Below are 27,690 nucleotides of genomic sequence, written 5' to 3' on the forward strand. Positions count from 1 at the left end.
AAAAATGATATGAAAAGCTGTCACATTTCCCTACCTCTGCGTGGATTGTCAAATGTGCTTGCTGTCGGTAGGATTTTCTGACGGGTAGCAAAAAATGACATGACATGGTGTCAGATTTTACTACCCCTTCACATTTTCCTACCTCTGCGCGGATTGTCAAATGTGCCTACTGTCGGTAGGATTTTCTGACGGGTAGCAAAAAATGGCATGACAGGGTGTCAGATTTTCCTACCCCGTCACATTTTCTTACCTCTGCGTGGACTGTCAAATGTGCCTGCTGTCGGTAGGATTTTCTGACGGGTAGTAAAAATGACATTACAATTCCCATCAGATTTTCTGACAGATAGCAAAAAATGACGTTACACCGGCACAATGGAAGAGGGTGCTGGCTGCAGACTCTGTGTAGGAGCAACATCATGCACATTGAAGACAGGGCGTGGCTGCCCATGTTCACCACACAGGAGCAGGCCCCACGCCAGCATGAACCGAACATGCTGTTGCCACTCCAGGGCCAGGTGGCGGTAACTCTCATGAGAAAAGAAAAAGGAAGGCGTGGAGGAGGGTTACAGCTCTCACGAGTACGTGTGCGCCCTCTGCGTTAGCAGGGTTCTGCACCAGAGCCCCAGGAAGCGGCAACTCTGTCTACGTCTTTTTTAATTATTGTTCGTCTTGCCATGTGACCGCGGCCTGTTGATAAGCCTCAGCCTGGGTGTCTGCCACTAGAGCTGAAGCTGCTGTGCTATCATCCGGCGCTCCAGATCTGGCAGGGTGCCCCCTGCGATCCGCCATCTGCGTGTTCGCTGATTTATTGTTTGCCGGGAGGCCCCGGCCTTTGGTGTGGCCTGCCTGGAAGCCAAGGGGCAGGCCGCCACAAGCACCAACTTCCAACTGTCACAACTAGGTGCGCAAGCTATGATATTCCCATAGCTCTCAACCATTTGTGTCACAAAGGCGGGTGAAAACACCCGATTTTATTTTTGGCGGGTGAGAGGCCCATTGAAATGAATGGGCATGCAGGAGGCTTGGCGGGTGAGTCAGCTGTTTAGAAGGCGGGTGACACCCGCCAAAAGCGTGTGAGTTGAGAGCTATGCATTCCAATATGGAACGTTGGGATGCCATTGCCCGCTTGGCAGATACACCTCCTTATTTTATTGTACAACTTTCAAAATCATCTTTGTTTTATTGGAAAAAGAGGTCCCATTTGCACAAAGCTGTCAAATATATTGTTAAAAATGCTAATTTCGCGTTCTACCTTGCACACTGGAAGCTGGTAAATGAAGGTTGCAGCTCGGTTTGCAGCTTGCTACGTTCGGCTACGAAAACAACCAAAGACCAGGGGATACCTTTCGAATACGTGATACCAAATATTACATAACACCGGAGTGTTAGGGGGTTTATCCTCAAACAGTGCAATCATTGGTGGACCGGCTTTCAGAATACTGCGTTCTAATTGGTTCATTGTTTCGATTAACGACAGGTTGTCGTTTTCTCGGCCACGTGGATTTAGCCATGGCAAGCCCCTTGTAAAACACAAAGGAAGGACTCTTGATTAAACGGGCAGATTAAAACATTGAACATGGGAAGAAGAGACTACTACTTATTTTTCAAGTTTTGAGAAAAGGAAGCAATACGAAGCACCGTCAGAGGCAAAGACACCGGCCAAATATAGATGAACATAAACTACCAAGCAAGCGTTCAACTGCTGGCTCTGGGGACGCTTGACAAATATGTTCACCATTTTGAAGAATGAGGATCTCTTGTTTCGACGATCGTTCGTTCCTGTTCACCTCGATAATAACAATATCGGAGGTTTGAGAATACCAGTCTTTCGTATAGTGAGAATCTTCCTTTTGAAGATTCTTACGCTACAAACGTGCTAATGTTTCCGTCTGAAAATACGAAAATGTTGCTTACGGGGCTGTTTGCAAGTTGAAAACGTAATATACTATTACCCGAATAGTGTTCTTTCATCAACGTAAAATACAACAGACCGAACGAATTTTTCGCGTGAAGCCAAGCTCTTTCTAAAAGTGTCCTTCTTCCATGTTGGTAATTTTCTTGGTGACCGGTCTCTCTCTTTTTTTTTTTTTTTAAAGATTGCAGCTGTTGGTCGCTGGAAAGGGCGGGTCTTGTGGGAGTTGGGTAGCCAAATTGGATTACGTTTTTTAACGTTGGAGCAGTGCACTGGCATTAAGATGCACCCGTTTGCCTTCGTATTGCTGGCTGTGTGCTGCTACCTCCTGTCCCAGCCCAGTGTGTGTAAGACCCTGCAGGGCAACTTCCCAGCAGTGTCGAGAGGTGGGCAGCTGCTGGTTTCTTTCATCTTCCATGGTAGGTACAGTGCCAGAGTGTAATGTGAGCAGTGAGTCACAATACAGTACATTATAGCATGACATCGCAGGAGAGGTCGAACTGCAATGCAAAACACCCTAGTATGATGAACATGTATCTATTGTGTTATTGCTTTTTTAAGTGTACATACCACCTTGCATCAACCCCTTCTTTGCTTTCAAAGTATAGACTAAGTAGTTGCTGCTGGAACTGTACAATCTCATGCTTACTCACTTGCCTGAGTAATTTGTAGGTGTTTGTATACGCACATATTTTCTATTTTTAGCATGTGAGGTTGACAGTGTTAGCAATTACACTATTTTAATCAGCTGATCGAATACAATTCTAGTGTGATTGGCATGGGCTCCTTTTTTTGCAAACCATAATGAGATTGATTGAAACTAAATATTTCTTACTGCCAGTTTGACGTCAGTTTATACAGAAAGTCATGTCAGTTGCATGCATTGTGTGAGCTGGAGTTGCTGTATGTTTTCTGTATACAAATGGTTGTATGCTTTTTTTTATAATCAATTGTTTTAGGGAACAGCATTAGCACAAACAAGATGTTATATGAACGTGTAACAGGTGTAATCTGAATTTGGGGATGTATTTATTAAGAATGTAAACTAACATGACATTTGTACCAGAAAATTCAGATTTTCCATACATACTGTACCAGAAAATTCAGATTTCCCATACATACGTTACAGAAAGTCATAATTCTATTAAAGACACGGAGGCGAAGGATGATGCCTTCCCACAAACGTTACTGTTCGAGCAGCATCATTAAAGGGAAAGTGCCCTGAAAAATGTTACCGTCCCGATTGTTCGGGCATGTGTTTTTCCGCATAATGTGATCAATCGTAACTTTCCTATGCATTTTACCTTAGTTTTCCTCACTGTTACACATGTGAAAACAATGGGTTGGGCGCAGCCATCTTGTGCTAATCTTATCCGTTGATCCATCGTCCTAGGTTCGAGCCCCCTCGCATCAGTAAATCATATCACCCGCCACTGAAGCTGACATCACTAATCCAAATGATATGCTCCACCTATTTTCACGACGTTATTGGGAAGTGTAGCCAAATGTGCCCACTCCTCACCCACGTCATAATGACGTCAGTTGAAGTAGAATCAACACAAACATCCTTTCACAGCACGTCCCAAATTGGATTCGAAAACAATTCTTTTAAAGAAAACACTAGCAATCTGCAATTTCGCAAGTGCTTTTATTTAGCACAGAACGCTCCAAAAACCACATTATCATGATCCAGTGATTGCGATGAACCACCAATAGTTGTGTGTCCTTAGGCTCGACGCACAAGGTGTTCCTTTCCGGAGAAGATGTGTATTCTACGCATCAGCTTCTTGCTACACTGTAAACGATGACAGGTTGCTACTTGTTGCTGGTACTGCCAAAGGGCATATCGGTCCCGGTCTATCGTCCCACATGATGGTAATGCAGATTGAGGCATTTAGACGCATCTGCCATTGCTGATGGAAAAAGCCATCCCACAGCAGCTGAAAACGAGGGCATTCGCAGAACGGTACAATATATCTGTGTAGATAACAGAATAAAAATATATTTTAGTATCCGTTCTTTATTCAAATTTATCCTCTAACTCTGCAACGGACGAAACCGAATAATGACCACAAACAATGAACACACAAAGACAATGTGGGGGACTATAGTACACTACGATGTGCATGAAAGGTTAGCGTTGTGAAGTCGGTATATCTCCCAAAGGCATGGAAAAACTGACGCCGAAATGGAACAACAGACAGATGGCATTGTAACGGAACTGGGAATATTAGCTATCGAAAAGTGAACCAAGAACCTTTGGAAAATGTTCTGCCCTCTTCACGTCTAATAATGTAATGTTGATAGCACACTGTGATATTCCATGGCACTAAGTGGTTTAGATATCACTAACCTGCAAACAGGTCATGGTTTTGGGTCATCGATGAATAATCGTCACAATATGCTCCAACTAACAACCCATAACAATGTCAGTAACCAATACCGGCCAAAAATCCAAACCTTTACTCATTCCTACTTAAACTAAACACAAATAACTATTATTAGTAGACATAAAGAAACCATGAGTGTGGCTCATTTGTTTTTTTTAATATGGCGCGGAATACAGAACAACGCATTCTGTCCACTATTTACGTCAAATTGTATTTTGGCACGTCACTGAATTCTCCCATATGCAAACAGAACAATTTCCCATTTTTTTAATTGCAAAAATATTATGTATAGTTCAACTTACATTATGTTTGGTTGTTCCATTCTCTTGGCGTAACACGCAGTGTCCGTGCTGCACAACGGTTTGCATAAATTGAAACTAAATGTTCAATGTCCACTTTCAACACAGTAAACGTTCACATTTTTGTGGGTATTCCACAGCTTCTGTCCTTCTAGCCTGGCGATTTCTCCCTTTCATCCAAGGTCACATAACAATTGAAGCTTGTTTTCAGCGTGTATGCGTGGTAGGCTTTATTTTTGTGAAAGAATGCCACAATATTAAAACATACCGGACAAAACGCGGCAGTGTGAATGGATTCATTTCTTCTATCCCCTACAAGCATCATCCCACGCAGTGACCTTCACTCTATGGAGCCATGAGCACAGCCGACCCACGTGGCATTCGAAAAACCCATGAAAAATAAACCAATTGTTGGCTGGCATCCACCAGTGCCGCAAGATCTTGAATACTGTCTTACCCATCACTAGTGCAGGTTATGGACCTAAATATGATGTAATTCACAATGCTGTGGCCTTTCCATGGGCAAAATCATAAATTCTGGAGTCTCAACGTTCATGAAGAGCAGCCACCTTTTGATGATTATTTTTTCATTTCGGAATAAAGTTAAACTTGTTAAACCCTGCAAGCTATCTCTTTGCTTCTTTCCCGAGAGGTTTGTATTCATTATGTTGTGAACGTAACGGGGGACAGCCGTTCACACTATCCCACCAGAGAGGCAGCCCTGTCTACGTTCAAGCGAGACAGGTTACTTTGCTTGCCCATACCAACTTAGTTGTATTCATGATCCGACTAGGCCTTGTGACAATCGGCCGGGCGTGTGCATAGGGTAAGCGTGGACTGGCGTTAGACAATTTTTCAGAGTCGTTCCATGAATTTCAAATGCGGTCCTGAGAAGTCTGTAGCCTTGTGCTCAACATTGCAGTAGTGCGCGAAGGCATGCAATCACGACGTTCAATCGAAAAGCGCATCTTCTTGGGAATCCCATAGCAAGTCAGGAAGGGGCCTGAGGCGATGAAGAATTAGTTCCCATTATTCCATTATGGTGTTTCAGTTTTAGAAATCTGAAAACAGCAGCTGAGTGCAGGCCAACCCAGCCAACATCGAATTCCTTCGGTAGACTATCCATTGTACTGTGAATCTCAGCAAGAAATCACATAGTCTATAATTGGCACGGTATAAACTATGAATTGTATTCTGGATAACTGTCATTGTAGGAGAGTTGGTCCTTAGGGTGTAATATTCAATGACAGTTGCTTTTCATTTCACTGAGTAGGGAAAGCCATGACTTCAAATTAGTTTTGGACAACAGTTATCAAGGTAAGTAAAACCGATACTACAAGGCACTGAAAGCTTGGTGTAACCTAAGATTCCTTTTGTGTCTGTCCAAAGCAGACCACAATATCATATAATGATATGGTATGGCATTCATAACACACATATGCACAAGTGCTTCAAAGCGCAACGAGGCAAGGGAGGGGAGGCAGAGGGAAGACAGACAAAGAACTTACTAGGCCATAAGGAAAGAGCACAGAGACCATATGTAGAGTCCATAGGTGTAGCGAGGGAGCGACAAAGAGGATGTCAGTGTGGGATTGCCCGGAGGAAGCACTGGTATAGGTATCAGCGTTGGGGAGTACTGGGTTGGAGACCAGGATGTCATTCTTAAACGTCTTCCTACCAGATTCAGTGAGTAGAGCAGGGTAGTCGATAGAGAAACAGTTAGAAAAGATAGGAGAGACAGAGAGCACCATAGAGTTGGTAGGGAAAGGAAAGCAGAGGAATTGTGTTGGAGGGGGCTGGGAAAAACACTAGGGAAGGACACCGGGAGGGGCGCATGCAAAGCAAAACACAGAGTCGCACTGTATGGCAACCTAGCAACAACAGGCACTTATTCCCAAAAAGTTAACAAAGAGGATACATTGGAAAATGACATTTTGGACTCTATGGTTAGCCACGTAGCGCTATGGAGAACCCAAAAACACACCCACATCAAAAGACTGAAATAGTCTCCGACTGTGTAAAAAGGTGCACACTCACCAAGGTGTTTGAAAAAATAATACACAGCTAAAGCACAACATTATGATATGATATGGCATTTATAACGCGCCTATACACAAGTGTTTCAAGCACAACGTTCTGGAAGTTATGGGGTTGACGCAGGTCAGCCGAATGATCATTGCTATGAAAATCTTACCCACCATAGGCCTTCAATGCCAGTGCCAAACACTGCATATGTGGTTTGGGTCTAGAAGAGGGTTTGACAGACAGCAAGCTTCAGTGTACCATTGACTGATGGCAAATAGCATTTGCCCATCACTATTTCAGCAACCCAAATGGGCAGTGCAGCACATGTGCTAGGACAACTGTATTTTCAAATATATCACCAATAGCAACCACAGACATGTGTCTCATCGATCGAGGAACAGTAATATCAATGAAGGGAAGGTAAAAGATCTACTTTAATGAATCATACACCATATTTAATCTGCATAACGAAATACTCTTTAATATGTTTTTATAGCATTGAAATTGAGTGTAATAGCATTACATTTTTGATGTACAATGTACAAACTTTGGGGAACATATCAAAAGTGTTATTGTGAACAGATTAAGAAGACAGCTACTAATTACTTTAATCTTTAACTCAACTTTTCTACACGTTCCTCTTTTGGTGGACCTGGCTTGCTTCTAATTTTTTGTCGCACTGTATGTATCCTAGGAACAAATTCAGGCTCGATTCCATGGGTATGCATGGCCAACACATTCAATTTCAAATGTTTGTCGAATTCCATTTCCTGGTATATTGGCCTGGCCACCTATTGTTTGCTTTATTTTGTAAAGGTCATGAGGTAACAAAGCATCCCGAAGTTTCCAGCAGTTTCGCTTGTTCCCTCCCAACATTCTCATTGTGCGCAAGTACAGCTAGTATTGTTCTGTTGTGCGCAAGTACAGCTAGTCTTGTTCTGGCCTCCATACCATCTATGCTGAAATGCAACCTTTTGGTCCTGTACTTTAGGCACATATTGTGCAACACCTAAAAATCTCCGGTATGACAGAATTCTGTCAGTCCTTTCAGGTCTCTTGACAGCGTTTTATCGTACACCATCTTCTCAAGAGCTTTGTGTGGGGGGGAACATGGCACCAACCACTTCTTCTTGCGTCCCTGCTCCTTCGATAAAAGGTCCATGTGCACATTCGTGAAAATGTTGGTTTTCTGTCCATGAGTGTACGTTGGAACAATGGTGCATCAATGAACGCCATTTTTCAAGTGGAATTTCTACAGACACATCACAAGTTTTGGCGCTCCACCAAAGATGGTTGCTAATAGACTGACACCACTTTAAAATGTTTTCCGACCCCTTTTTTTCTACCAGAAGCTGTAATTTTTTTATTGACTGATTTGGCAACATGCCATAGATCGAATTGAAGACGAATGTGTGGAAACTGCTCTCGCATGGCCTTGGCAATCGAAACATGCCTGTTAGTCGCTATCAGGTCTATTTGCATTCCCCTCGATTGAATATGTTCGATGGATTTGATGAAACCATGTTTCTCCAAGGCCACAGAAGATGTACATTCGGATACCTGCACTATCTAAGAACTCCCAATTTATTTACTGTCCATATCTTGAAAGTGGTATGTGCAGTACTTTGCTGAAAATCCTGGGCTGTCACACTGTCCGTTGCCAGCTAGCCAGAAACGTTTGCCAGCGAATGTGCTTTCGATTGACATCTGTTCAATTTTCCATGCTTGACTAATAGCGGGGTATAAGAATTCCCTTTGATATTTGTAATACTGAGTTTAAGAAAGGAACTCAACGCCCACAAATTGACAGAAACCTTACTGAGTAGACCCGCTAAAAAGTAAAGCTGCGTAACATAGATCACCCCTTACTTCTTAGCACTCTGTCCTCCTTTGGCTTCAAAGACTCTGTTCTCTCCTGGCTCACCTCTTACCTCTCCAATCGATCCTTCACTGTCTCCTGGGGCGACTGCACCTCCTCCAGCCTCCCCCTGAACTATGGCGTCCCTCGGTTCCGTGCTGGGACCCTTTCTTTTCTCTCTCCATACCTCCCTTCTCTCCCCAGTCATTTCTTCTTTCGGCATTTCCCACCACTTCTATGTTGATGACACCCAACTCTTTCTTTCCTTCTCTTCCTTCACATCTGACCTCCACCTCACTCTTTCTTCCTGCCTCACGGCCATAAAAGATTGGATGTCATCCCACTTTCTTTCCCTCAACACTGACAAGATTGAGGTGCTTTTCTTCCCTCCTAATACTCTCTCCCCTTCTCCCCCTCCCTTCATCCACTTTCCACCTTCCAACCTCCCCATATCTTCCCATGCCCGCAATCTCGGCCTCCACCTCGACTCCTCTCTCTCCTTCTCCAACCACATCTCTCTAACCTCTCGAGCCTATCGGTACCACCTCTATAACATCCGCAAGATCCGCACCTCTCTCACATTCCATGCTTCCAAACTCCTAATCTCCTCCCTCATTTTCTCCCGCCTCTTCTACTGCTCCTCTCTCCTCTTAGGACTCCCTGTCTCTCGCCTAACTCCCCTAAAATCCATCTACCACTCCTCTATCCGTACTCTATGCCTCCTCGGCCCTCAAGACTCTATTTCATCCTCTCTCACTCAACTTGGCTGGCTTCCCTTCCTCTCACAACTGAAATTTCAATTCCTCTGTCTTGTCTACAAATCTCTCCATGACCTAGCGCTCCCCTTCCTTTCCTCCCTTCTCTCATTTTACTCCCCCCCCCCCTCCCGCTCTCTCCGCTCAGCAAACCTCTACCTCCTCACTGTACCCCCAGCCCCAAGTGCCTCCTCATGCTTCCGCTCCTTCCAACTCTTGGCCCCCCTACACTGGAACTCCCATCCCGCTCTCCATCCGCTTCACCCCTACCTACTCATCCTTCCGCCACTCCCTGAAAGCTCATCTTCTACACTCCCTCCTGACTTCTCTTCCCTTGCCCCCCTCCTTTCCCCCATCCTCTCTCCTTCCCCTCTGACCTTAAATTAGTAACACATACTACTTAAAGGCAATGAGGACACCAGATCACTCTCCCTTCCCCTCCCCCCGTCCACCCCCCCACCTCAAATCCTACACCGTAACTCCCTTCTCCTACCCCCTCTTCTAACCTATCCCCACCCTCCCTCCACCCTTGTAAATAGTTCTACTTATTTTTCGAATGACGTGCTCATGCTTGTATAAATGCTTCCCCTTCCCCTACCTCAAATCCTACACCGTTACTCCCTTCTTCTACCCCCTCCTCTACCCTATCCCCCCCCTTGTAAATAGTTCTACTTATTGTTCTAATTACCTGTTCATGCTTGTATATAGGTTTCTCTCACTTTTGTACCTGTTGTTATACTGTAAAGCGCTTTGGCTTAAAGCGCTATATAAATTCAATAAACATAGTAGATTTCCAGCGGGCACTTTGCCCAGCATCGGTTGAGTGGACCATGAAAATGTATTATAGAGGTGGACACAGCTGGCTTGGATTTTCAGGTTAGTGCCTTGTAATATACGAGACACATTCACCAATGGCTCCCTGCATATGTTCCCCCCTCAATGTATGGCCACATTTCAGCATCTGTACAATCTCTAGCAGGCAGCTGTCCAATATAATGTAATTTTGCTCCTTTTTAATAGCCAGTCGTCCTGCATGAACGTGGTTTATGACACGACTGTGGTGGACAAATCGCCCGTACTAGGCAAACTGAAGTTGAGATCTTTAGCAAGTTCCTTGGTCAATTGCAATGAAGCTTCAGTCTCTGTTGTTCAGGTAGTGATAATTGCACACAAATTGGAGAAACGGTTAAAATCGGATGTTTCTTGGGTGGAACATTTTTGCGGGTGTAGATTGTGTCAAGGGGTTTGCGAGGAATTGCAATGCTTCTTCATTGTATTCAGTTTCATCTTGTCGAGTTGTCACATGGTAGCAATGGTCCATGGACACTTTGCATGGTTCGCCGATCACATTCCATTCAGTTTCTGGCCACTGGTCATAAGCATCACGAGTCTGCTTATTGACTGGACTATGTTGCACCTCAAATATTAGTTGCTCCATTGTGAAATCTGTTTGACAAGCAACAGCTTTGGTTTCATTTGTTGTCTGTGTCTTTATACTACTCTTCCTTTTGGGCTTCTAAGAGATGTGTTGAAACACATGGTCATTGTATAGCACAGAAACAGCACATACCACTTAAAAAAAACAACATTTGAATAAAACACCAGTCTAAACACTTCTACAAAGTTTGTTACCCTTGTTTTCTTGATTTTCTTTGAAACGGTGGGATTCTCTTCTGGTCCATGTGCCTCCCCTTCTAATTCAACAGATTGAATCAAATATTCATTAAGAAAAAGAAAATGTCTATCATACTGGAAAATAAAATCTTTCTTCACACAGAGCACTTACACGCATAGCCTCGAATACAGTGTACGTTATTTAGTCATAATATACATTTCAGATTTCACCTGATAGCCTTTTCGAGATGTCACATGTACTTGATTAAAGATCACTGTGGCAAACATGCTGACTGTAATGTTGCCCTCAAACTTCTTAAAAATGTATTCTGCCTTATGGAGGAAGTGTAAAGTTCAAACCGAAATCAGAAAAGTTTGAAACCGTGCACAGTCGCATGCATTTCCCTCTCTAATAAAATACTTTGTAGGATTTACTTTCATTCTTGTAAGGGAACTGTAAGTATGCATACCTCATACTCTGGACCGGTTGCAATCGAGGAAGTGATTCTAGTCGAAGTTCCAGCATCCCCCGTAACACAGTATTTGTTTCAGTACGGATGAAAACAGCAAAATGGAACTGAGACAAACCGATGCAGACGATGCTACATATAGGGAGAAACCCATACACGCCACTTGGTGTTACTAACCGATAACACACATAACCATTTTCATTTTATATCAAATTGCAAGCATAACACATTCTCGTAAAGGACAAGTACAATAAAATTACTTGATAGGTGAGTGAACTTGATGTTGACTCCGGAAAAGAAATTGATGCAGAATCTTGCTCCTTCATTTTCTGTGCATTGTCATATAGTGGTACAAAGGAAAATTAAAGTTGTATTAGATATGAGGGCAGATACAACGCTCGAGAATATCACTTTGTGCATGTCGGTAGCACTCACCATTGGGACACTGGACGTGTCGATGGTTTTGTCACTTTTGAGGGTCTGTGCTTCCATCACTGTGCTCTAGTCAAAAAAAGGGACATGTCAAGCAACCGATTACGAAAACATTATGCGACTTTTAAAGGGAACTGTGGCATTGTTTTATAATGGTCATAATTGCTTGATTTATTAGAGGCTCAAGAAAGCGGGGACCGATGTACTGTAGTGAAACGTTGTATAGTAAAAATTCAATACAAACTGGTTGCTTTGGAAACTTTAATAAGACAGTTTTGAAGTAAATATACACAGAAAGCTCAAATCTGTTCATGAAGTTACCATTTAAGTACCCTACCAGATTTAGATTGAGAGATCATAGATAGTACTTATTTATGCAGCCCATCGTCCTTCATAACAAAGACAGTTAATTAATCATGTAGGACTCCCCGGAGGAAGCGTGTGCATATGTTCGGTTGGGTTTACATTTGGAAGCAATTTATGAAGAATTCTGGGTCGACGTGTTTTTGAGTACTTGGATTGTTCGTACATATCGTCGGTAAAGTGCTGGCTGCAGATGCGGAATCGATTGGCCCTGACGTCTTTCAAGACATCCTGGGCTCTACTTTCTATCTCGTCCACCAGAAAACCACAATATTGAACCCATTTTATTATTAAATCGATATTCTTCCGGAATGCATGCAGGACCATGCCCAGACTTTTTGCATGGCTCATAGAAGGGCAACCGAGAACCAATCAAGCGGGCATTCTTGATAAATTGGTAGGATCTGTATAAAAATACATATAAATAATGAAAAAAAATACTGTATGCATGTGATTGATGTAATTGTAGTACAGCTCCCTATGCAATATTTGTTTTAGTCAAAGAAGGAAAACCTGTGTAACCTTGTCGAATGAACACGTCGATAACTGTTTTACAGAAACGATTGGTATACCGCAAATAGTAACGTGGTACTTGTCCATTGAATGTACTTTCATGCATCAAAAGGGAACATGCTTACAAACATGAACCATGAAAGATTCTATTCTATTACAATGGACATTGATGCAATGTGCTATTTTTCGAGATCAAAATACTAGAAACATAGACAATGGCAAAGTCATTGAGCTAAATGAACATTACAATGCTTGGTACAACAGGTGCAAATAGAAAAAAAATTGAGATCAGCAATAGAATATAGAGAAGTAAATCAGTGACCTACCGCCCTTACCTGGATGAAAAAACAAGCCGATTCAGCAAGCAGGGGAGCAAGTATCCGGGGAACAAGTTGCACGTTTAACAGATACCTTACAGCGCACAGAGATGTTCTCCTGTAAAATGTCAAGGTGTTTATAAATGATTAGAAAAGTGGGTGTGTATATGAATGTGTGACGTGTTTGTTGCAGGGTCTTGCAGAGGGGAGCCCGGAGACACTGGCTCTGTGGAGGCTGTGAGAACAATGGTCACTGTGCAGAAGAACCCTTTTGAAGTGTACATGGTGTTTGGCACCTTGGCCGTTCACACCTACCCAGCCCCTTGCGAGTGCATGGCTACAGGTGCGAAATGCCATTGATACTGTAGGGGGGATGGATGGGCATGAGGCGAGTGCAAAAGGCCCGGAACACTGCAGAAGGGAGCTGTGGGGTCTTGCAGAAGGGAGCCTGGAGACACTGGGTCTGGGGAGGCCATGAGAACAATGGCCACCGTTGTTGGTAAAACGATCCTTGCCCCCACCCTTGCGTCACTCTAGCAATATACTATATGTAATAATCAAGGGGGGAGGCGTAGCCACCTCCCCCCCCAGCATTCTGTTGCACCACAGCCCATTGGAAACAACCCATACTTTAATAGCCACCAGCTCAGCCATAAGAAACCATATTGAACTAGTCCCAATGCCATCTTTTCTACCGGACCCGAAAATCCATCTCTTTGTTGAAAGGCCAGAGCCCACCAGCTCCGACCCCCCCCCCCAGTTCCTTTCATGCTGATACCCATCTGACCCTCCCGCGCCTAGATTACTCCAGGACCCCCACCACAGCCCTAATCCTGTGTGGCAATATATTTTCCCAACAAACATCAACCTATTTTATGAGGACCCAAGCGGACCAGATGGCAGATCAAACCTTTGGGGTTGGCACCTGGGTGCAGAGTGCGGTATCAAAGAGAATCCAAAAGGGTAATGGTTAGACTGCCAATATATTAGCTCATGCAACCTGATTACCCCTATTCATGCAAGATTTTATGTGTGCCATTATTTCTGCATTAGCAGATCCTGCTGTTTAGTTTAGTTAGAAAGATGTGTGCTCTCTTGCCCTGACCTTCATACCGCACAGATGAGCCCAGCTGACCCACATGTGTCAAGAGCAACGGAGAGAGAGCGGCCAATTATCATCTTGTTTCCCATATAGTATCAACTGTTCCGTAGGTTCCTCACCAATCCAATGCTAGAATGTGCACCCTAATCCTAATGTCATCAGTGATGCTGGTACATTGATACTGGAGGGCGGGGGGTGGATGGGCATGATGTGAGCGCAAAAGGCCCGGAACACCGCAGAAGGGAGACACACTTATGTGGATTGCCGGGCAAGGTCTTGAAGAGGGGAGCCTGGAGACACTGGGTCTGGGGAGGCCATGAGAACAATGGTCACCGTGCAGAAGATCCTTTTTGAAGTGTACATGGTGTTTGGCACATTGGCCGTTCCCACCCATGCAGTACCAGAGTGGCGTATAATGGAGGGGGATGGATTGTTGCGGACGAGGTGAGCGCGAAAGGGCACCAACCATTCTTTCATGTCCCTCATAAACGAGTGTGCGTGTTCTTGATTCACTGAAAAATTGAAACAACTATTCGTATATGCTCATTTATATTTTAGTTTGGTGATGTTGATGGCACAAACAAATTACAAATAGTATAGTTCAGGTTGCAGCACAGTGTTTGAAAATCCCCTGTACTGTCTGCTGTCATTGGGGAATTTGGCGCGAATGGCTCCAACGACCCAGGTGGGCATTTCTCGTCAAATGCGGAATCCAAGCCTCCCATAAAGCCACCATGTAAACAAACGGTAGGTCACCAGCTTGTACCATCTGTGGAAGAGAAACGTACATACTGTAATTGGATTTACCATAGAAGTGTACCAGCATTACTTGAAAATGCATCCTGAATTTTATGGCATAGTTGCCTTTATAAAAGTTACTTCACAGATAAATGAACTTGTGCTTTAAGTCTTAGACACATTACATAAGTGAACACCCATTCAATACATAACAATGTTTGGGCCACAGAGAAGTATTATTGTTGAAATGTTAGTCGTCTCAGTGGTCAAAATAACATCACACCTAGAGTACACTTACTCGTTACTTGGATTGCGTGGGCGAACTGTTGCGCGAAGTTCGTGCATAATCGCCATCATAATCCTCAACATGGACCTTGTGAGGCAAGCTGCCCTGAAGTCAGGCAGCTTGGTAACGCATAGCAGTGGTGTGTCTTCTTTTGATATGTAGGCCGAGCAGCCAGAGTTTTCTTTGCAGCAGCAGTTCTCCACCTCAGTTGGCATGACCTTGCAGCGATTGCAGGTACACCAGGTGTCTTCCATGCAACTAGGCTCAGGCTTATGCTGGTGCTTCATCTTCCCAAATATTGTTCAATTTCCCCATCGTTTCCGCATATTTTTCTTTCAATTACTTCCTCCTCGGAATACTCTGGCTCCTACTGCTAGGACTGTATTGTTGCCATTATACAACACATTTTTGAATAAAACAGAAGTAATGATTGAAATCAATAGTAGTGCTAGTGTATCTGTTCGCATGGGCTTTGTGGTAAGAAAGTAGCTGAACCGAGCAGAAACGAGTCACAGGTAATCCAAATAAAACCCAGAAACGATTGAAAAAACAACTCTGATGTTGTCTGATGAGAAGGGGTCCGTTTTATACTTGAGGGAAGAGACGTCCATCCATTTCCATGCAGACATGTCAATAGCTTGCACACAAAGAACCTTGACACGAGACGTGCATTGGCTTTGTGAAAAGGGGCGTAAGCGTCTAGTGATGGCACTTGACCTTAGGGCGATGCATCAACGGATAAGATTAGCATAAAATGGCCTTGCCCAACCTGTTGTTTTCACATGTGTAAAAGTGAGGAAAACTAAGGTAAGAATGTTTTTTTACGATTGATCACAGTATGCTGAAAAACACATGCCCAAACGATCGGGACAATAACATTTTTGAGCGCACTTTCCCTTTAAAACAATAACTCAGCGAAAACTACAAGTCCCAACAGTTTAAAGTCTGTTATTGGACTTTCAAACATGTGCCCTTAACTACCAATCATCATAGTCCATCCCTATAAATCCAGTCCACAATGTTGATTCCTCCTCTTTCTTTGTCTGGTCTCTTGTAAAACGGTTGACGCTGTAAAGTGGTCCCTTAGCCTGACATCATGTTCTTGTTGATTTATTATCCGTCATAGAACCTGAAACTCAAATAATATTTCAGACTTCTGTTCCAAGGGTGGGTACTCTTTGACAACATATCATTTTAACATTATCATCACAGAAGACATCTCATTAACAATGTATGTCATTGATTACTGGGTTGCATAATCCTTCGCCTCTGTGTCTCTAATATTATGTCTTTCTGTAACATACATATGGAAAATCTGAATTCAAAGTCAAGACACAGAGGCTCGTATTATGCTTGTTCAAAGCTTACTTACCACTGTCGTTGCCACTTTTTCCACTGGCTTAAAATATTATGTTTTAAGCTTCGATTCTTTCGACCAGTCTGCTGCCTTCATGATGTCTTCTAATCTGGCTGCTGCCTAAAATGCCTTAGAGGCCATTGCTCCTTTCACTGAGTGTGCTCCATAGAAATATGTATCTACTCCCGCTTGGGCCATAACCCATCTAATCCATCTAGCTAGCGTGGCTGACACTACTGCCCCAAAAAGGTTTAATTATGGCAATGAATAACTGATTCACCACCCAGGGGGGTCTCATTTCCCTGGTCATGCTTGATAAGATACAGATCTCAAACAAGTATTGGTCCTTTTCACAATATCAAATGTTATTCCCTGAGGGAATGGGGTCTTCCTATTGATCTCTAGTGCTCTGATGTCTAATACCCTCTTCAACGACAATAAACATAGGAGCATAGCTAAATTGGCTGATAACGCCTTCCTTGTTAGTTCGTCATTATCTGCCCATGATATAAACATTCTCAGGACTTTATCTACGTCCCATACCTGATCATATTTTTGTCTTGGTGGTCTAATTATTCTAACTCCTTTCAAAAGTCTGCAAATCACAGGGTGTTCTCCCACTATTATCCCCTCTATTCTCGGATGTCCCACAGAAATAGCTGAGCAGGCTGTGTTGATCGTCCTCTATGCTTTGCCCTGAGCTGCTAGTTGTGCCAGATAATTGGCTACGTGAACTACATCTGTTCCAGTGGGATTAACGTTCCTCTCCACACACCAATTGTGCCATCCTGTTCTGTATGCCTTCCTGGTCCCAGGTGCCCAGGCTTCATCGATAATCTGTTCAGCCTCTTCCAATAATCCTGGCCTAGTCCAGGATCTCCTGAAATTGCCCACGCAATGTAATTGAGGTATAACGTAAGGGAGGTAGCTGCCAGTATATATTTGATCATACTCCTTGAATTCCAAGCTATGTTACGCCTGTCGGCTTGATTTTTCCCAGTTTATTATAAACCCTAGTTGTTGAAGGAGGTCTAACGTGACTTCCACCTGTTCCTTGATCAGTAATTCGTCCTGGCACATTATACAAATGTCGTCCAGGTAAATGATCATTCTGATTCCTCTTTCCCTGAGGCATTTAGTTCTCTTAGATTTATTATCGGTTTCGTTTTGTGATGGCCTCTCATTAGGATCATGTTGTTTATAAAGCTGTCCCTCATATAGGAGCCTGCCTTATAGCATCTTACCGTGCTAGTTCTCCTATTTCTGTGTCTAGTAATTCTTTGTCTGCTGGGCTGAGCACTAGTGCTTTTGGCCATCTCTCTAGTCGTGGAGCACTTTACCAATCTATTTGAAAACCCTGTATGGTGTCTTAACACGCAAGCTTCTGTAGAATAATTTGCCATTTTTCTTCAAACTTCGCTACTCTTCCCCTGATTCTGAGTCTGATTCTGTGTTATCTGCGCTTGCGCATTCATTCTCACCTGCGTTAGGTTGATGTTGGTTATCTGCGTTTCTCCAGCCTCACCCTCTGCGTCTTGATGGGAAAAACGGGTAAGGTTTCCTTTCCTCTTGCTTCCAATGGTATCTGTTGGCTTGGAAACTGTTGTTTGCGAAGCGGCTGGCGGAGCGGCCCCTGCCTCTTCCAGCCCTGCCAAAAACCTGTCTGCTGAATACTCTTTTAACGAAGCCTGGGCTTTATCAATCGCCGCATATGAATTTCCAAACGTTGTCAATTCCTATAAACGCATCTCCGAAGAGTTTCCCATTTGCAGATGCTGCCGCCTCAGATATGGCCAGCTAGCTGAGCTTGGGATCGATCTGACCAAGATTGATCTCCTTCTTTCCGCCTTGATGCCACTATTGACATTGCCCAGTAAACATATTGCTCTCTGAGCCCAACCCGATAGTATAGTTGGGTTTATCACCTCATTCTTTTCTGTTGCCTAGTCTGCCATTTTCATTATTTTGGTAATAGTCCCAATTACGTCTAGCATTTTGTCCTGGCATGAGTGCCAGGACCTATCTAGACCTTTTTTAATATCTTTGACGTACCTCCCTATGAACGTGACCATGCGGTCATCAATGTCTGGGGTCTCTGCAATGCCTTCCGGGAGGTGTGGTCTTGGGCAATCTGCCTTCAGTTTATTTCTGGCTTCCTTTGCCAGCAGTGTTCGGAGCCTTTTCTTTATGTATGCCGCTATCTTAGCCCGCGGTTCCCATTCTGAGGAACGTGGATGTATCGAGGCATCCGGGTCAAATTCTTCCCCAGCTTCTTCTTCCTTATCTACCGTTTTCTTTTTCTTGGAAGCTCTACTAGTTTCCTCTTCTTCTGAGGATATAATCTCGACTTCTTCCTCTGATGATTGAGTGCCCCAATCATCCCCATCGGATCCCTCTGAACTATTGGAGGTTTCATCTCGCCATTTGCGCTCTTTGTCTTTTTGGCTTGCCGCCTTTCTCTTGCCCTTTTGTTTCAGTGGCGAGCCTGGGGGGGGGGGGTGGGGGCCTTGGCCTTTTTGTCCTTGCAGGATTTCTTTCTCCCCCCCCTTTCTCTATTACTTGAGCACCTGTTCCTCTAAGCTCTTCCATCCCTTTGGAGAACTCCAGTCTTCCATGATCGGCAGCTGCTGTGAGCTGTGCCCCATACTGTAACCCAGGGCCTAATGCAATATTTTCAACCATGCCGGGTTGTATTCATTTCTGGCTCACTTGAGCTTTTCCCTCTTCACTTGAACTGGACATTATTGTATTTGAGTGGAGACAGGTGTGCCACTGTTATATGAACCAGGTATTTTGGGCCTGAACCCATATTTTATATATTTCTAGGGAAGAATCAAATTAATTTAGCGCTGTGGAGGCTTGTTTACACTATCAAACCTATTTTTGGGCTGAATTGCCTTTTTCAGCCACTAGGTGGCGCTGTTCTCCGATCCACGTTGACTAACACTGTCCTATCCCTCGCATGCTTTGTTTCGTGTTGCCAGGGAAACCTTGCACGCTCTGTTCGTTCGCTCTTGTAATCGTTGATCTCCTCAGTGATCCGATCGATGAGGGGGTATGATTCTTTAACTGTGTATAATGTCTGACGCTCTGTGTTGAGGGCACTGAAAACCTCACGGAAGTTGTAAACGAGGAGCACCGGAACTTTAATAAGTCACTGTTGTGCTTCTCGTACTTGCGTGACTGTAGTGCCTCCTCTGTCACTGCCTCATGCGGTCGCCGAAACGGTTAGTCCCATCGTGCCCGCATAAATGAAATCGACATAAGATCCTTAAGATTCTGCAGATATATTCCTTATTAAATGCTGCACGTTATCGCTCTCTATCTCCTGACTGCCATTAATTCACAGAAAAGCATACACATTCTACCATTAAGTAAAGTAAGTAATGATTAACTGGCTGCCCAAGCAGCAAAGAAAGAGGAGGAATCATCATAGTGGACTGGATTTATAGGGATGGACTATAGACTATGATGATTGGTAGTTAATGTCACATGTTTCAAAATCCAGTAACAGGTGAACTACGAAAAGACTTTAAACTGTTGGGACTTGTAGTTTTTGCTTTCTGAGTTATTGTTATTGTTTTAATGATACTGCTCGAACAGTAAAGTTTGTGCGGAACCATAATCCTTCGCCTCCGTGTCTTGATGTAGAATACAAAGTGTACATACTAAAATTAAGGAAAGTCATGTTTCTATCAAAGTTACGGAAGTGAATGATCATGCTCTCTCTTTTATTTACTTTCTTGAGAGGCAAAATACAAACCAATAATATCGGAACTATAAAAATATTAGTTTTCTAGTAAGAAGATATTAAACTGTAGTCATATTCAAGTACACAGTGGGGATTGTGAAACGGGACTCTCTTCGCCAATAATGATCCAATGGCGCCTTATATCTGTCTTACTCCTGTGTTGTACTTCCGCCCCCTTTTTTAGTTTTGCTGCCCAATTAAGAATTTTAATAACTTTTCAACTCTGCTTTCAAAAAGGATCCGATTCTGGAAACAGTTGACTAATTCACGATCCGTAGTATCTTTCATCAATCCTCCTTGGTGAGAAGTCTCAATTCCCACCCGTCCAACCAAAGGGAATAGTAGCTAGCGGTTGCGCTTTGCTGACCTCTTCTAAGCGCACTTGCTTCTGTTGTTTAACTCCTTTGTGTAGAGCGAGTGCACAAGTGGGCTAATATTACACCTTCATGTCTTAAATAGAATCATGGCTCCTCAATGTTAATATGGAAAATCTGTATTCTGCGTCAAGACAAGAGACTGTTATTATACTCGTTTTAATGCTACTCCCCACTGAGGACTTTGGGTCGATTGGCTTAAAGTAAATATTTTCAAAACACAATGTATTCAACTACTCTGCAGCTCCGAGTTTGTCCTCCTGGTGAGCCATGAGACAAAATGCTTTCAAAGCCATAGCTCCTCAAACAGAGGCCCCAGTAACTGCATATATCTATGCTGGATTATTCCATGCACGATTTCACCAATCTGACTAAGGTTGTGGAAGATATTGCCTTGTAGGGTCTCCTCAGTGCGATCAGCAGCATCACCTCATCTGGGGGCATATACTGCTCTTTTGCTGTCTCTTCTCCTTCAAGACATCTGACTGGGCTAAGTTTAGGCTGACCATTGAAAGCTAGATAGGTTAGTTTTACTGCCTGATAATCTGAAAAGTCTCTCCTTCTGGGAAATGGCTCTTGCTGTTACCTCAAGCGGTCTGACATCACTTAACAAATAGACCAAAGCGAGTGGTCAGCTTGGCTGCCGGGGCTTTCCTGGACAGTTCGACATTGTTTGGCCACCATAAAATATAAGCAACTGAATTACTTAATTAATGTCCCATAAACTGGAGTACCTTGGTGTTTCAGGACGCAGGTACTTGACTCCCTTTAGCAGCCTGAAGACTAGCAAATATTCCCCAAATGGGGTCCCTCTGCTGTGCTCATGCCTCGCTGAGATGGCTGACCTGAATATATTAATGGTCCTGTACGCTGTCCCCTAAGTATCCAACACAACAAGAAAATAAAAGATCTGAATCACATCGATCCTAGCTGGATCCCCTCTCTATACACTCTCTATACACTAGGTATGCAACTTGGCCCAAGCTGAACTGTCAGGTTTGTCGTTCTTGGGACCCAAGACTCTTCGATTTAAAATGCTCAGCCTCTCCCGAAAGGCCTAGCTTTCTCCATGGACACCTGAAATCAACCAGGCTATTAGCTTTAATGACCCTTCCAAAACGAGTGAGTGAACACAGCACTGCAACCTTTGGCTCTCCAGATGTTTTGGATGACAGCTTTCATAACGGCCCCGACAGCATAGTAATTCCTGATGGATCATGGGATTGCAGTGAGAAAAAAAAAAAAGGAATGCAGAACCCTTCTCTAGAGGGCCCTGCAGAATCCATCCTCTCTCGCTATCTCGCCGCAAATAGTGTCCTACTCCATTTCATAGAAATAGGAAAGATTTTTGAATAGTATTAACCAGGAATTAATGCTATATTGGAATGCACTGGAAAGGATTATGTTAAAGGTATTTGTACCGCGCACTGGTCCCCAGGCGCTCTGGCGGATCTGCAAATGAGTAGGTGGGATGGGTTAGTAGGTGAAGCAGGAGTAGGATGGTGAGAGGAGTGGTGTTCTGTTGGCAGCTTCAACTCGGTATACACCGGGTGCTGAGCTTTGGTGCGAGTATCGGATCGATGTCAGTCCTTGTGTGCTGTTGTTGGGACTTATGTGGTGTTGCAGTGTTGTGAAGTGCGTGCGGGTTGTTGTGTGAGAGATGGTTGTGTGAGGTTTTTGAGTGAGATAAGTCTGCAGAAATGCTGAGTTTTTTGTTAGTGGGTTATATGAAGTTTAACATGCTAACATTCAGAGCTCTATCCAAGTGTGGCGCTTGCTAATCCTCCCAATCTCATCAGGATGGACGGAGGGGTTACACCTGGCAGGCTTTTGGGTTAGTGTGACGCGCTCCTTGTGCTATTCTAACGTGTTCTAATTCTGATGGATTAATTAATGGGGGTTGGGTGTCTATTCTCCTCCTTGGGTGTTGGAGCAGGTGATGTAGTCTCCACTTACAAACTTTCTATCTAAATGTGTCTGCTGGGAGTTTGGATATGGTACGGCCGGGAGGCAGTGGATGAGTCATTTAAGGGCTTTCGTCTAGGTCTGAATATGTGATCAGTCTATAGTGTTCTCCTTTTGTGGCTATTACTCATAATGTCTTATGGTCTGCCGTGGAGTCCGTTCTTTGGGTTCTGTGTATGTCCATTTTGGGAGTGACCGAGGTTGGTATCTTTATTCATCGTTGTTTAGCGGGGTGGGCATTCTTGTGCGTCGCTGTTGTAGTTACGCTGTGAAGAGCCATGATTTGAGGAGTTTCCTGAACGCTAGGTGGTTTGTTTTGTTCTGTATATTCTTAGGTAGGTCATTCCAGGTTTTCGGTGCCTGGTGAGAGAAAGAGGATCCTCCGAGTTTTCTTCTGTTATAGGGATTAGGTTCCAGGCGGATGTTGGTGCTTGATCTCGGTGTTCTTGTCGGTTGATGTAGGCGTAGTTTATCGCTTAGGTATTCTGCGCCTTGTTTGTGTATTGCTCTGTGCGTGATGCACATGGATTTGAATTTTATTCGCTGTTTTAATGGTAGCCAATGTAGTATTTCCTTCTCGAGCCCTTTGCTCAGCCACCTCTAACTCTGAGGGTCAGACACTTCTCCAGGCAGAGAGTGGGGGAGGTAGTTCTCGCTCGTCAGCCGGTCCCTCCCTCTAGAATGGCCTCCCTGCCACTCTCAAACTTGAGCAGGACCACCTAAAGTTCCAGAGCTGCTCAAGACCTTCCTTTTCGCCTCTTCTCTCTCTCTCTCTCTCTCTCTCTCTCTCTCTCTCTCTCCCTCTCCCTCTCCCTCTCCCTCTCCCTCTCCCTCTCCCTCTCCCTCTCCCTCTCCCTCTCCCTCTCCCTCTCCCTCTCCCTCTCCCTCTCCCTCTCCCTCTCCCTCTCCCTCTCCCTCTCCCTCTCCCTCTCCCTCTCCCTCTCCCTCTCCCTCTCCCTCTCCCTCTCCCTCTCCCTCTCCCTCTCCCTCTCCCTCTCCCTCTCCCTCTCCCTCTCCCTCTCCCTCTCCCTCTCCCTCTCCCTCTCCCTCTCCCTCTCCCTCTCCCTCTCCCTCTCCCTCTCCCTCTCGCTGACCTACCTGGCTACCCTCAGAGTCTCACTGGGTACCAGGCTCCTCCATGACCAGTTGCCCCTGCACTGCCTGCAGGCCTACCGCGCACTAGGTGTTGGAACTGTAACCCTACAGTCCCTTGTCTCCTTGCACTTACCCAGAGCCGTGCTGCCCTAATTGCACTTCCCCTCTCCCTGGCACTTCCCTTTCTCCCTCCCCCCTGCACTTGCGTTCGCACTTGCACGATCTGAATGACACAAGGCCTAGTAAGATCGTTTCTTTTGTCCTCCCTCTGTATACCCTCCCTTGTCTTGTCCGCCTAGAAACACTTTTGTACAGGTGTATTATAAATCACTTGTATATCATATCAAACAGTTAGATGAAAATAGAATTGAATCGCAGGAATTACCAATTCACTTTTGATCTATATGATTCATCAATATACCTTGTGTGTCATGGTTGCGTGTGACTTGAAAAAGCCATAGGTGGCGAAACATGTGTTGGCAACAAGTGATCAATAGGATCTATAACTGAAAGTGATCAATGGGACCTATAACTTGGGATCACCATATTGAAATGGATATATTGAAATTGAGCAACTTGGAACCTGTGGGATTCAGTTGTTAGTGGGTTTTAAGACCCAGGGAAATTTCATTTTGTACCTATGATTTTTTCATTACTTGAAATAAAATTGTTTCAGTTCTTTATGGTAGATATTACCAATTGTTGGGGGCGCTGTTGAGCAGCCTAGGAAATGGCTGCCTAGCACAAGAGCTCCGTGCGGCACCATATTGCATTTTGCCCCATCAGCGGAAATCTTTGGTATTCTCCCTGCTCCCCTGCCTCTACCGGCTCGGGAATACATAAGGCAGCTCTACCTTCAATTCCGACCAGCTCCAGAACTGACAAACGGCCAAAGAGACATTTGCCGGGAGTGGGCCTGGCCGCCGGCTCAAGGGGTGGCGCTGCAGGACTCGGTGGGCCACTGCAGACCTATTTGCCTATACTGGATACCCCGCTGTTGGCGACTGCTGGGCCGCTGGCCTCTCCCCCCTCGGTCAGTAGGGCGTTGTTGTTCTGGCGCTGGCCCGGCTGCCCTGTCTCCGACAGCCGGGGGGAGGCGCGGCCGTTGCCGAATCCCGCGCTGGAGTGAGAGGGCAGCCTGGTGCGGCGTGCCTGTCCCGGGTGGCTCAGCGCCGCGAGAATCACATCTGTGGCGATCGCCGTGGGAGCTGTGCTTGAATAGGCTTGGACCGCGGGGGCCCCGCGGCCTTCACCTACGTGCTGCCCAACTTCTGTGGACATTGCCCGTGGGGCGCAGGGGCGGCCGCCGGACCTGGTGCCTTCTCCGTGTGCCTCCGGAGCGTAGCCGGGTCGGCGACGCCTTCTATCTCAGGTGAGCCTGCGACTGGGGTGTGACGGGGCCCGCCGTGCTGGTGCCCTCTTGGCACGCGGACACCTCTGGGCCCTGGCTGTTCGATCCTTGCTTCTGCAGTCTCTGTGGGCTGCTGGGGGCCGGCTCCCTGATCATTGAGGAGGCACCAGCTCCTCATTCTGACAGCCTACTACACTGTTGGGATCTGCGCGTGGGGCCCTCCTGGATCCTCGGGGCCCTGCGAGCACGACGGGAGATGCCTGGCGGCACCCCTTGGCCCAGATCATTGCTGCCCTGCGCTCCTGTCCTTTTACCCCATACGAATCATGCCGGCCGCCTTGGGAGCACGCAGAGGCCCCGGCTGTCTCAGTGGACTGGGGGATATCCATATACACAGCGCCCACGCCATTATCAGAAGCATCTGGCCACTTTTGGGGCTGCCCTACCTGAATCCACGTGTCTCTGGAAAAGTTGGGCCTCCTATCCCACTTCATCACATTGGGCCTCGGCCCTTGACACTGCACCTACATCTCCTGCGGGCGCGGTCTGCGTCCCTGCCCAGCTGCCTGGCTGGTCCTTCATTCTTACCTCCTTTCATCCCAGGAGGCACCCACAGTATATCTGGTGACCCCAGCTCTAACTACCTGCATCTACCACACCAGATATCCCACTCCTGGGCCCCCATTGTGCAGCTAACTAAGCAGGGATGTCGAACCGCTCCAGAGGCACCGGCAAGTTGGGGGCAATGGATACATTTGCGAAGGTGGCACCCAGAGCCGACCCGGACCGCTCACTGATCGACCCGGATGACCCTGTCTCGCCTCCTGGCGCTCCTGCCCCGGATCTCACTGCAATGATGGAATCTATGGCCAAAAACTTTGCTTCCTTTCACGAGAAGCTTGACGACATTAATGCCAACGTTGCCTCACTCAAAACCCAAACGGATCATGCTGGCACCAGGATCACTGAGGCGGAATCTGGAATAGGGACTAATGAAGACGCGTTCTACCTCCTTGATACTGTCACCACGCTCACACGTGACATGAAGTCCGTAAAGGCTAAATGTGATGATTTGGAGTCCAGATCATGTAGGAACAACATACGTATCGTAGGGGTTCCGGAAAATGCTCTCAAGGGCCGCATGGAGTTGGCCATCGGAGACCTTCTCGAGAAACTACTTGACAGCCCGACTTTGTCCCCCTTCTTTACGGTTGAACGTGCACACCGCGCCCTAGCCCCTCGTCTCAAGCCCTGCGACTTCCCCATTTATTTATTTTATTTATTTATTTGTTTATTTGTTACACGCCCAGACCCTCGGGTGTCACGGCGAGGTTATAAGATAGCTTAGAAATTAGTCACAATCAAACATTACATTGGTTGCATTACATGATATAGGTTACAACATATTCACAACAATATACAGTGGCCTAAGTATCCACAACAGTATCCGATGGAAGGGGTCCTATCTTAGGGTGCTAATATTGGTTGAATAACCAGGTTTTTAGCTGTTTCTTAAAGAGCATGAAGGAGGATGCTTTTTTGATGATGATGGGAAGGGTGTTCCAGTGTTTGGGGGCTAAAGTGGTGAAGCTGCTGCCCCCTGCTCTAGTGGTTTTGAATCGGGGGGGGGGGTCCAGGAGGAGTTTGTCGTTGGATCTCAGTAATCTTATGTTAGTTTTAGGATGCAGGGTGTTATTGAGGTAGATAGGTCCTTTTTTTTGTAATGCATTTGTGGGTGATGCATAGTGTTTTGAAAATGATGCAGGCTTTGATGGGGAGCCAGTGGGCATCTTTCCTGGTCTTGGATATATGGTCTGATTTTTTTATGCCTAGCGCTGCCCTCAGGACTTTGTTTTGCAAAAGTTGCATTTTGGCTAGGTTGGTGTTGGAGGTGCCCAGTAGTAATACATTGCAGTAGTCCAATTTCGATAGGACCAGTGCTCTGGCCAGGGTGAGGCAGTTTGCTGGGGTCAGAAATTGTCGGCTGAGTGCGATTAATTTGGAAGTGTAGGCCGTGGAAGAGGAAAGTGCATTGATCTGTTTGGTCATGGTCAGGCTAGCGTCGAGGTACACGCCCAGTGTTTTTACTTGTTTTGAAACTGGGATATTGGTGCCGTCGATGTTGATGGTTGAGTATTCTGGCTGAAGGGTTGCTAATTTGGCTGGAGCTCCTACGATGAGGACTTCCGTCTTCTCATCGTTAAGACATAGGCTGTTTAATGCCATCCAGTTTTGTATGATGATGTAAATTTTGTTGATTGCTAAAGGGTCCTGGTCATAGTTGCCTGTAAGAGGTATAAGGATCTGTGTGTCATCCGCAAAATTTGTGTAAATGACACCCATATCGTCAAGTGCTGAGAACAGGAGCTTGGTATATGCGTTATACAGCGTGGGAGAAAGGCAAGAGCCTTGGGGCACTCCTATGGGGACTGGGATGGGGTTGGCTGCTTCTTTGCCTATGGACACTCTGGAGGTGCGGTCAGTTAAGAATGATTTCACCCAAGCAGTGGCTGCCCCAGAGAAATTGAATTCACGGGTAAGTGAGTTGCAGAGTTTGTCGTGGTCCACCAAGTTGAACGCTGCTGAGAGGTCCAACAACAGGAGAATGCAAAGTTTCCCTGAATCTCTAATGGCATCCATCTGGATTTTGAGGTCCAAGAGAGCTGTTTCAGTGCTGTGGTTGGGCCTGAAGCCTGATTGTCTGGTGCCGAGGAGCTGGTTAG

At 45.3% G+C, this 27,690-nt stretch overlaps 1 protein-coding gene across 1 annotated transcript in view; it reads left to right on the forward strand.

Moving 5' to 3' along the window:
* The first annotated feature begins 1,523 nt into the window (after positions 1-1,523).
* GPR180 (G protein-coupled receptor 180) overlaps positions 1,524-27,690 on the forward strand; it is a 550,950-nt gene continuing 524,783 nt past the window's right edge. Inside the window, exon 1 of the mRNA XM_069639768.1 lies at positions 1,524-2,331. Coding sequence (XP_069495869.1) covers positions 2,196-2,331 — 136 coding nt within the window. The 5' untranslated portion in view covers positions 1,524-2,195. The remainder of the gene's footprint in view (positions 2,332-27,690) is intronic.

Source organism: Ambystoma mexicanum, chromosome 7q (genome assembly GCF_040938575.1).
Source record: "Ambystoma mexicanum isolate Mex_15411 chromosome 7q, UKY_AmexF1_1, whole genome shotgun sequence".
In the NCBI taxonomy this organism is placed as follows: domain Eukaryota; kingdom Metazoa; phylum Chordata; class Amphibia; order Caudata; family Ambystomatidae; genus Ambystoma; species Ambystoma mexicanum.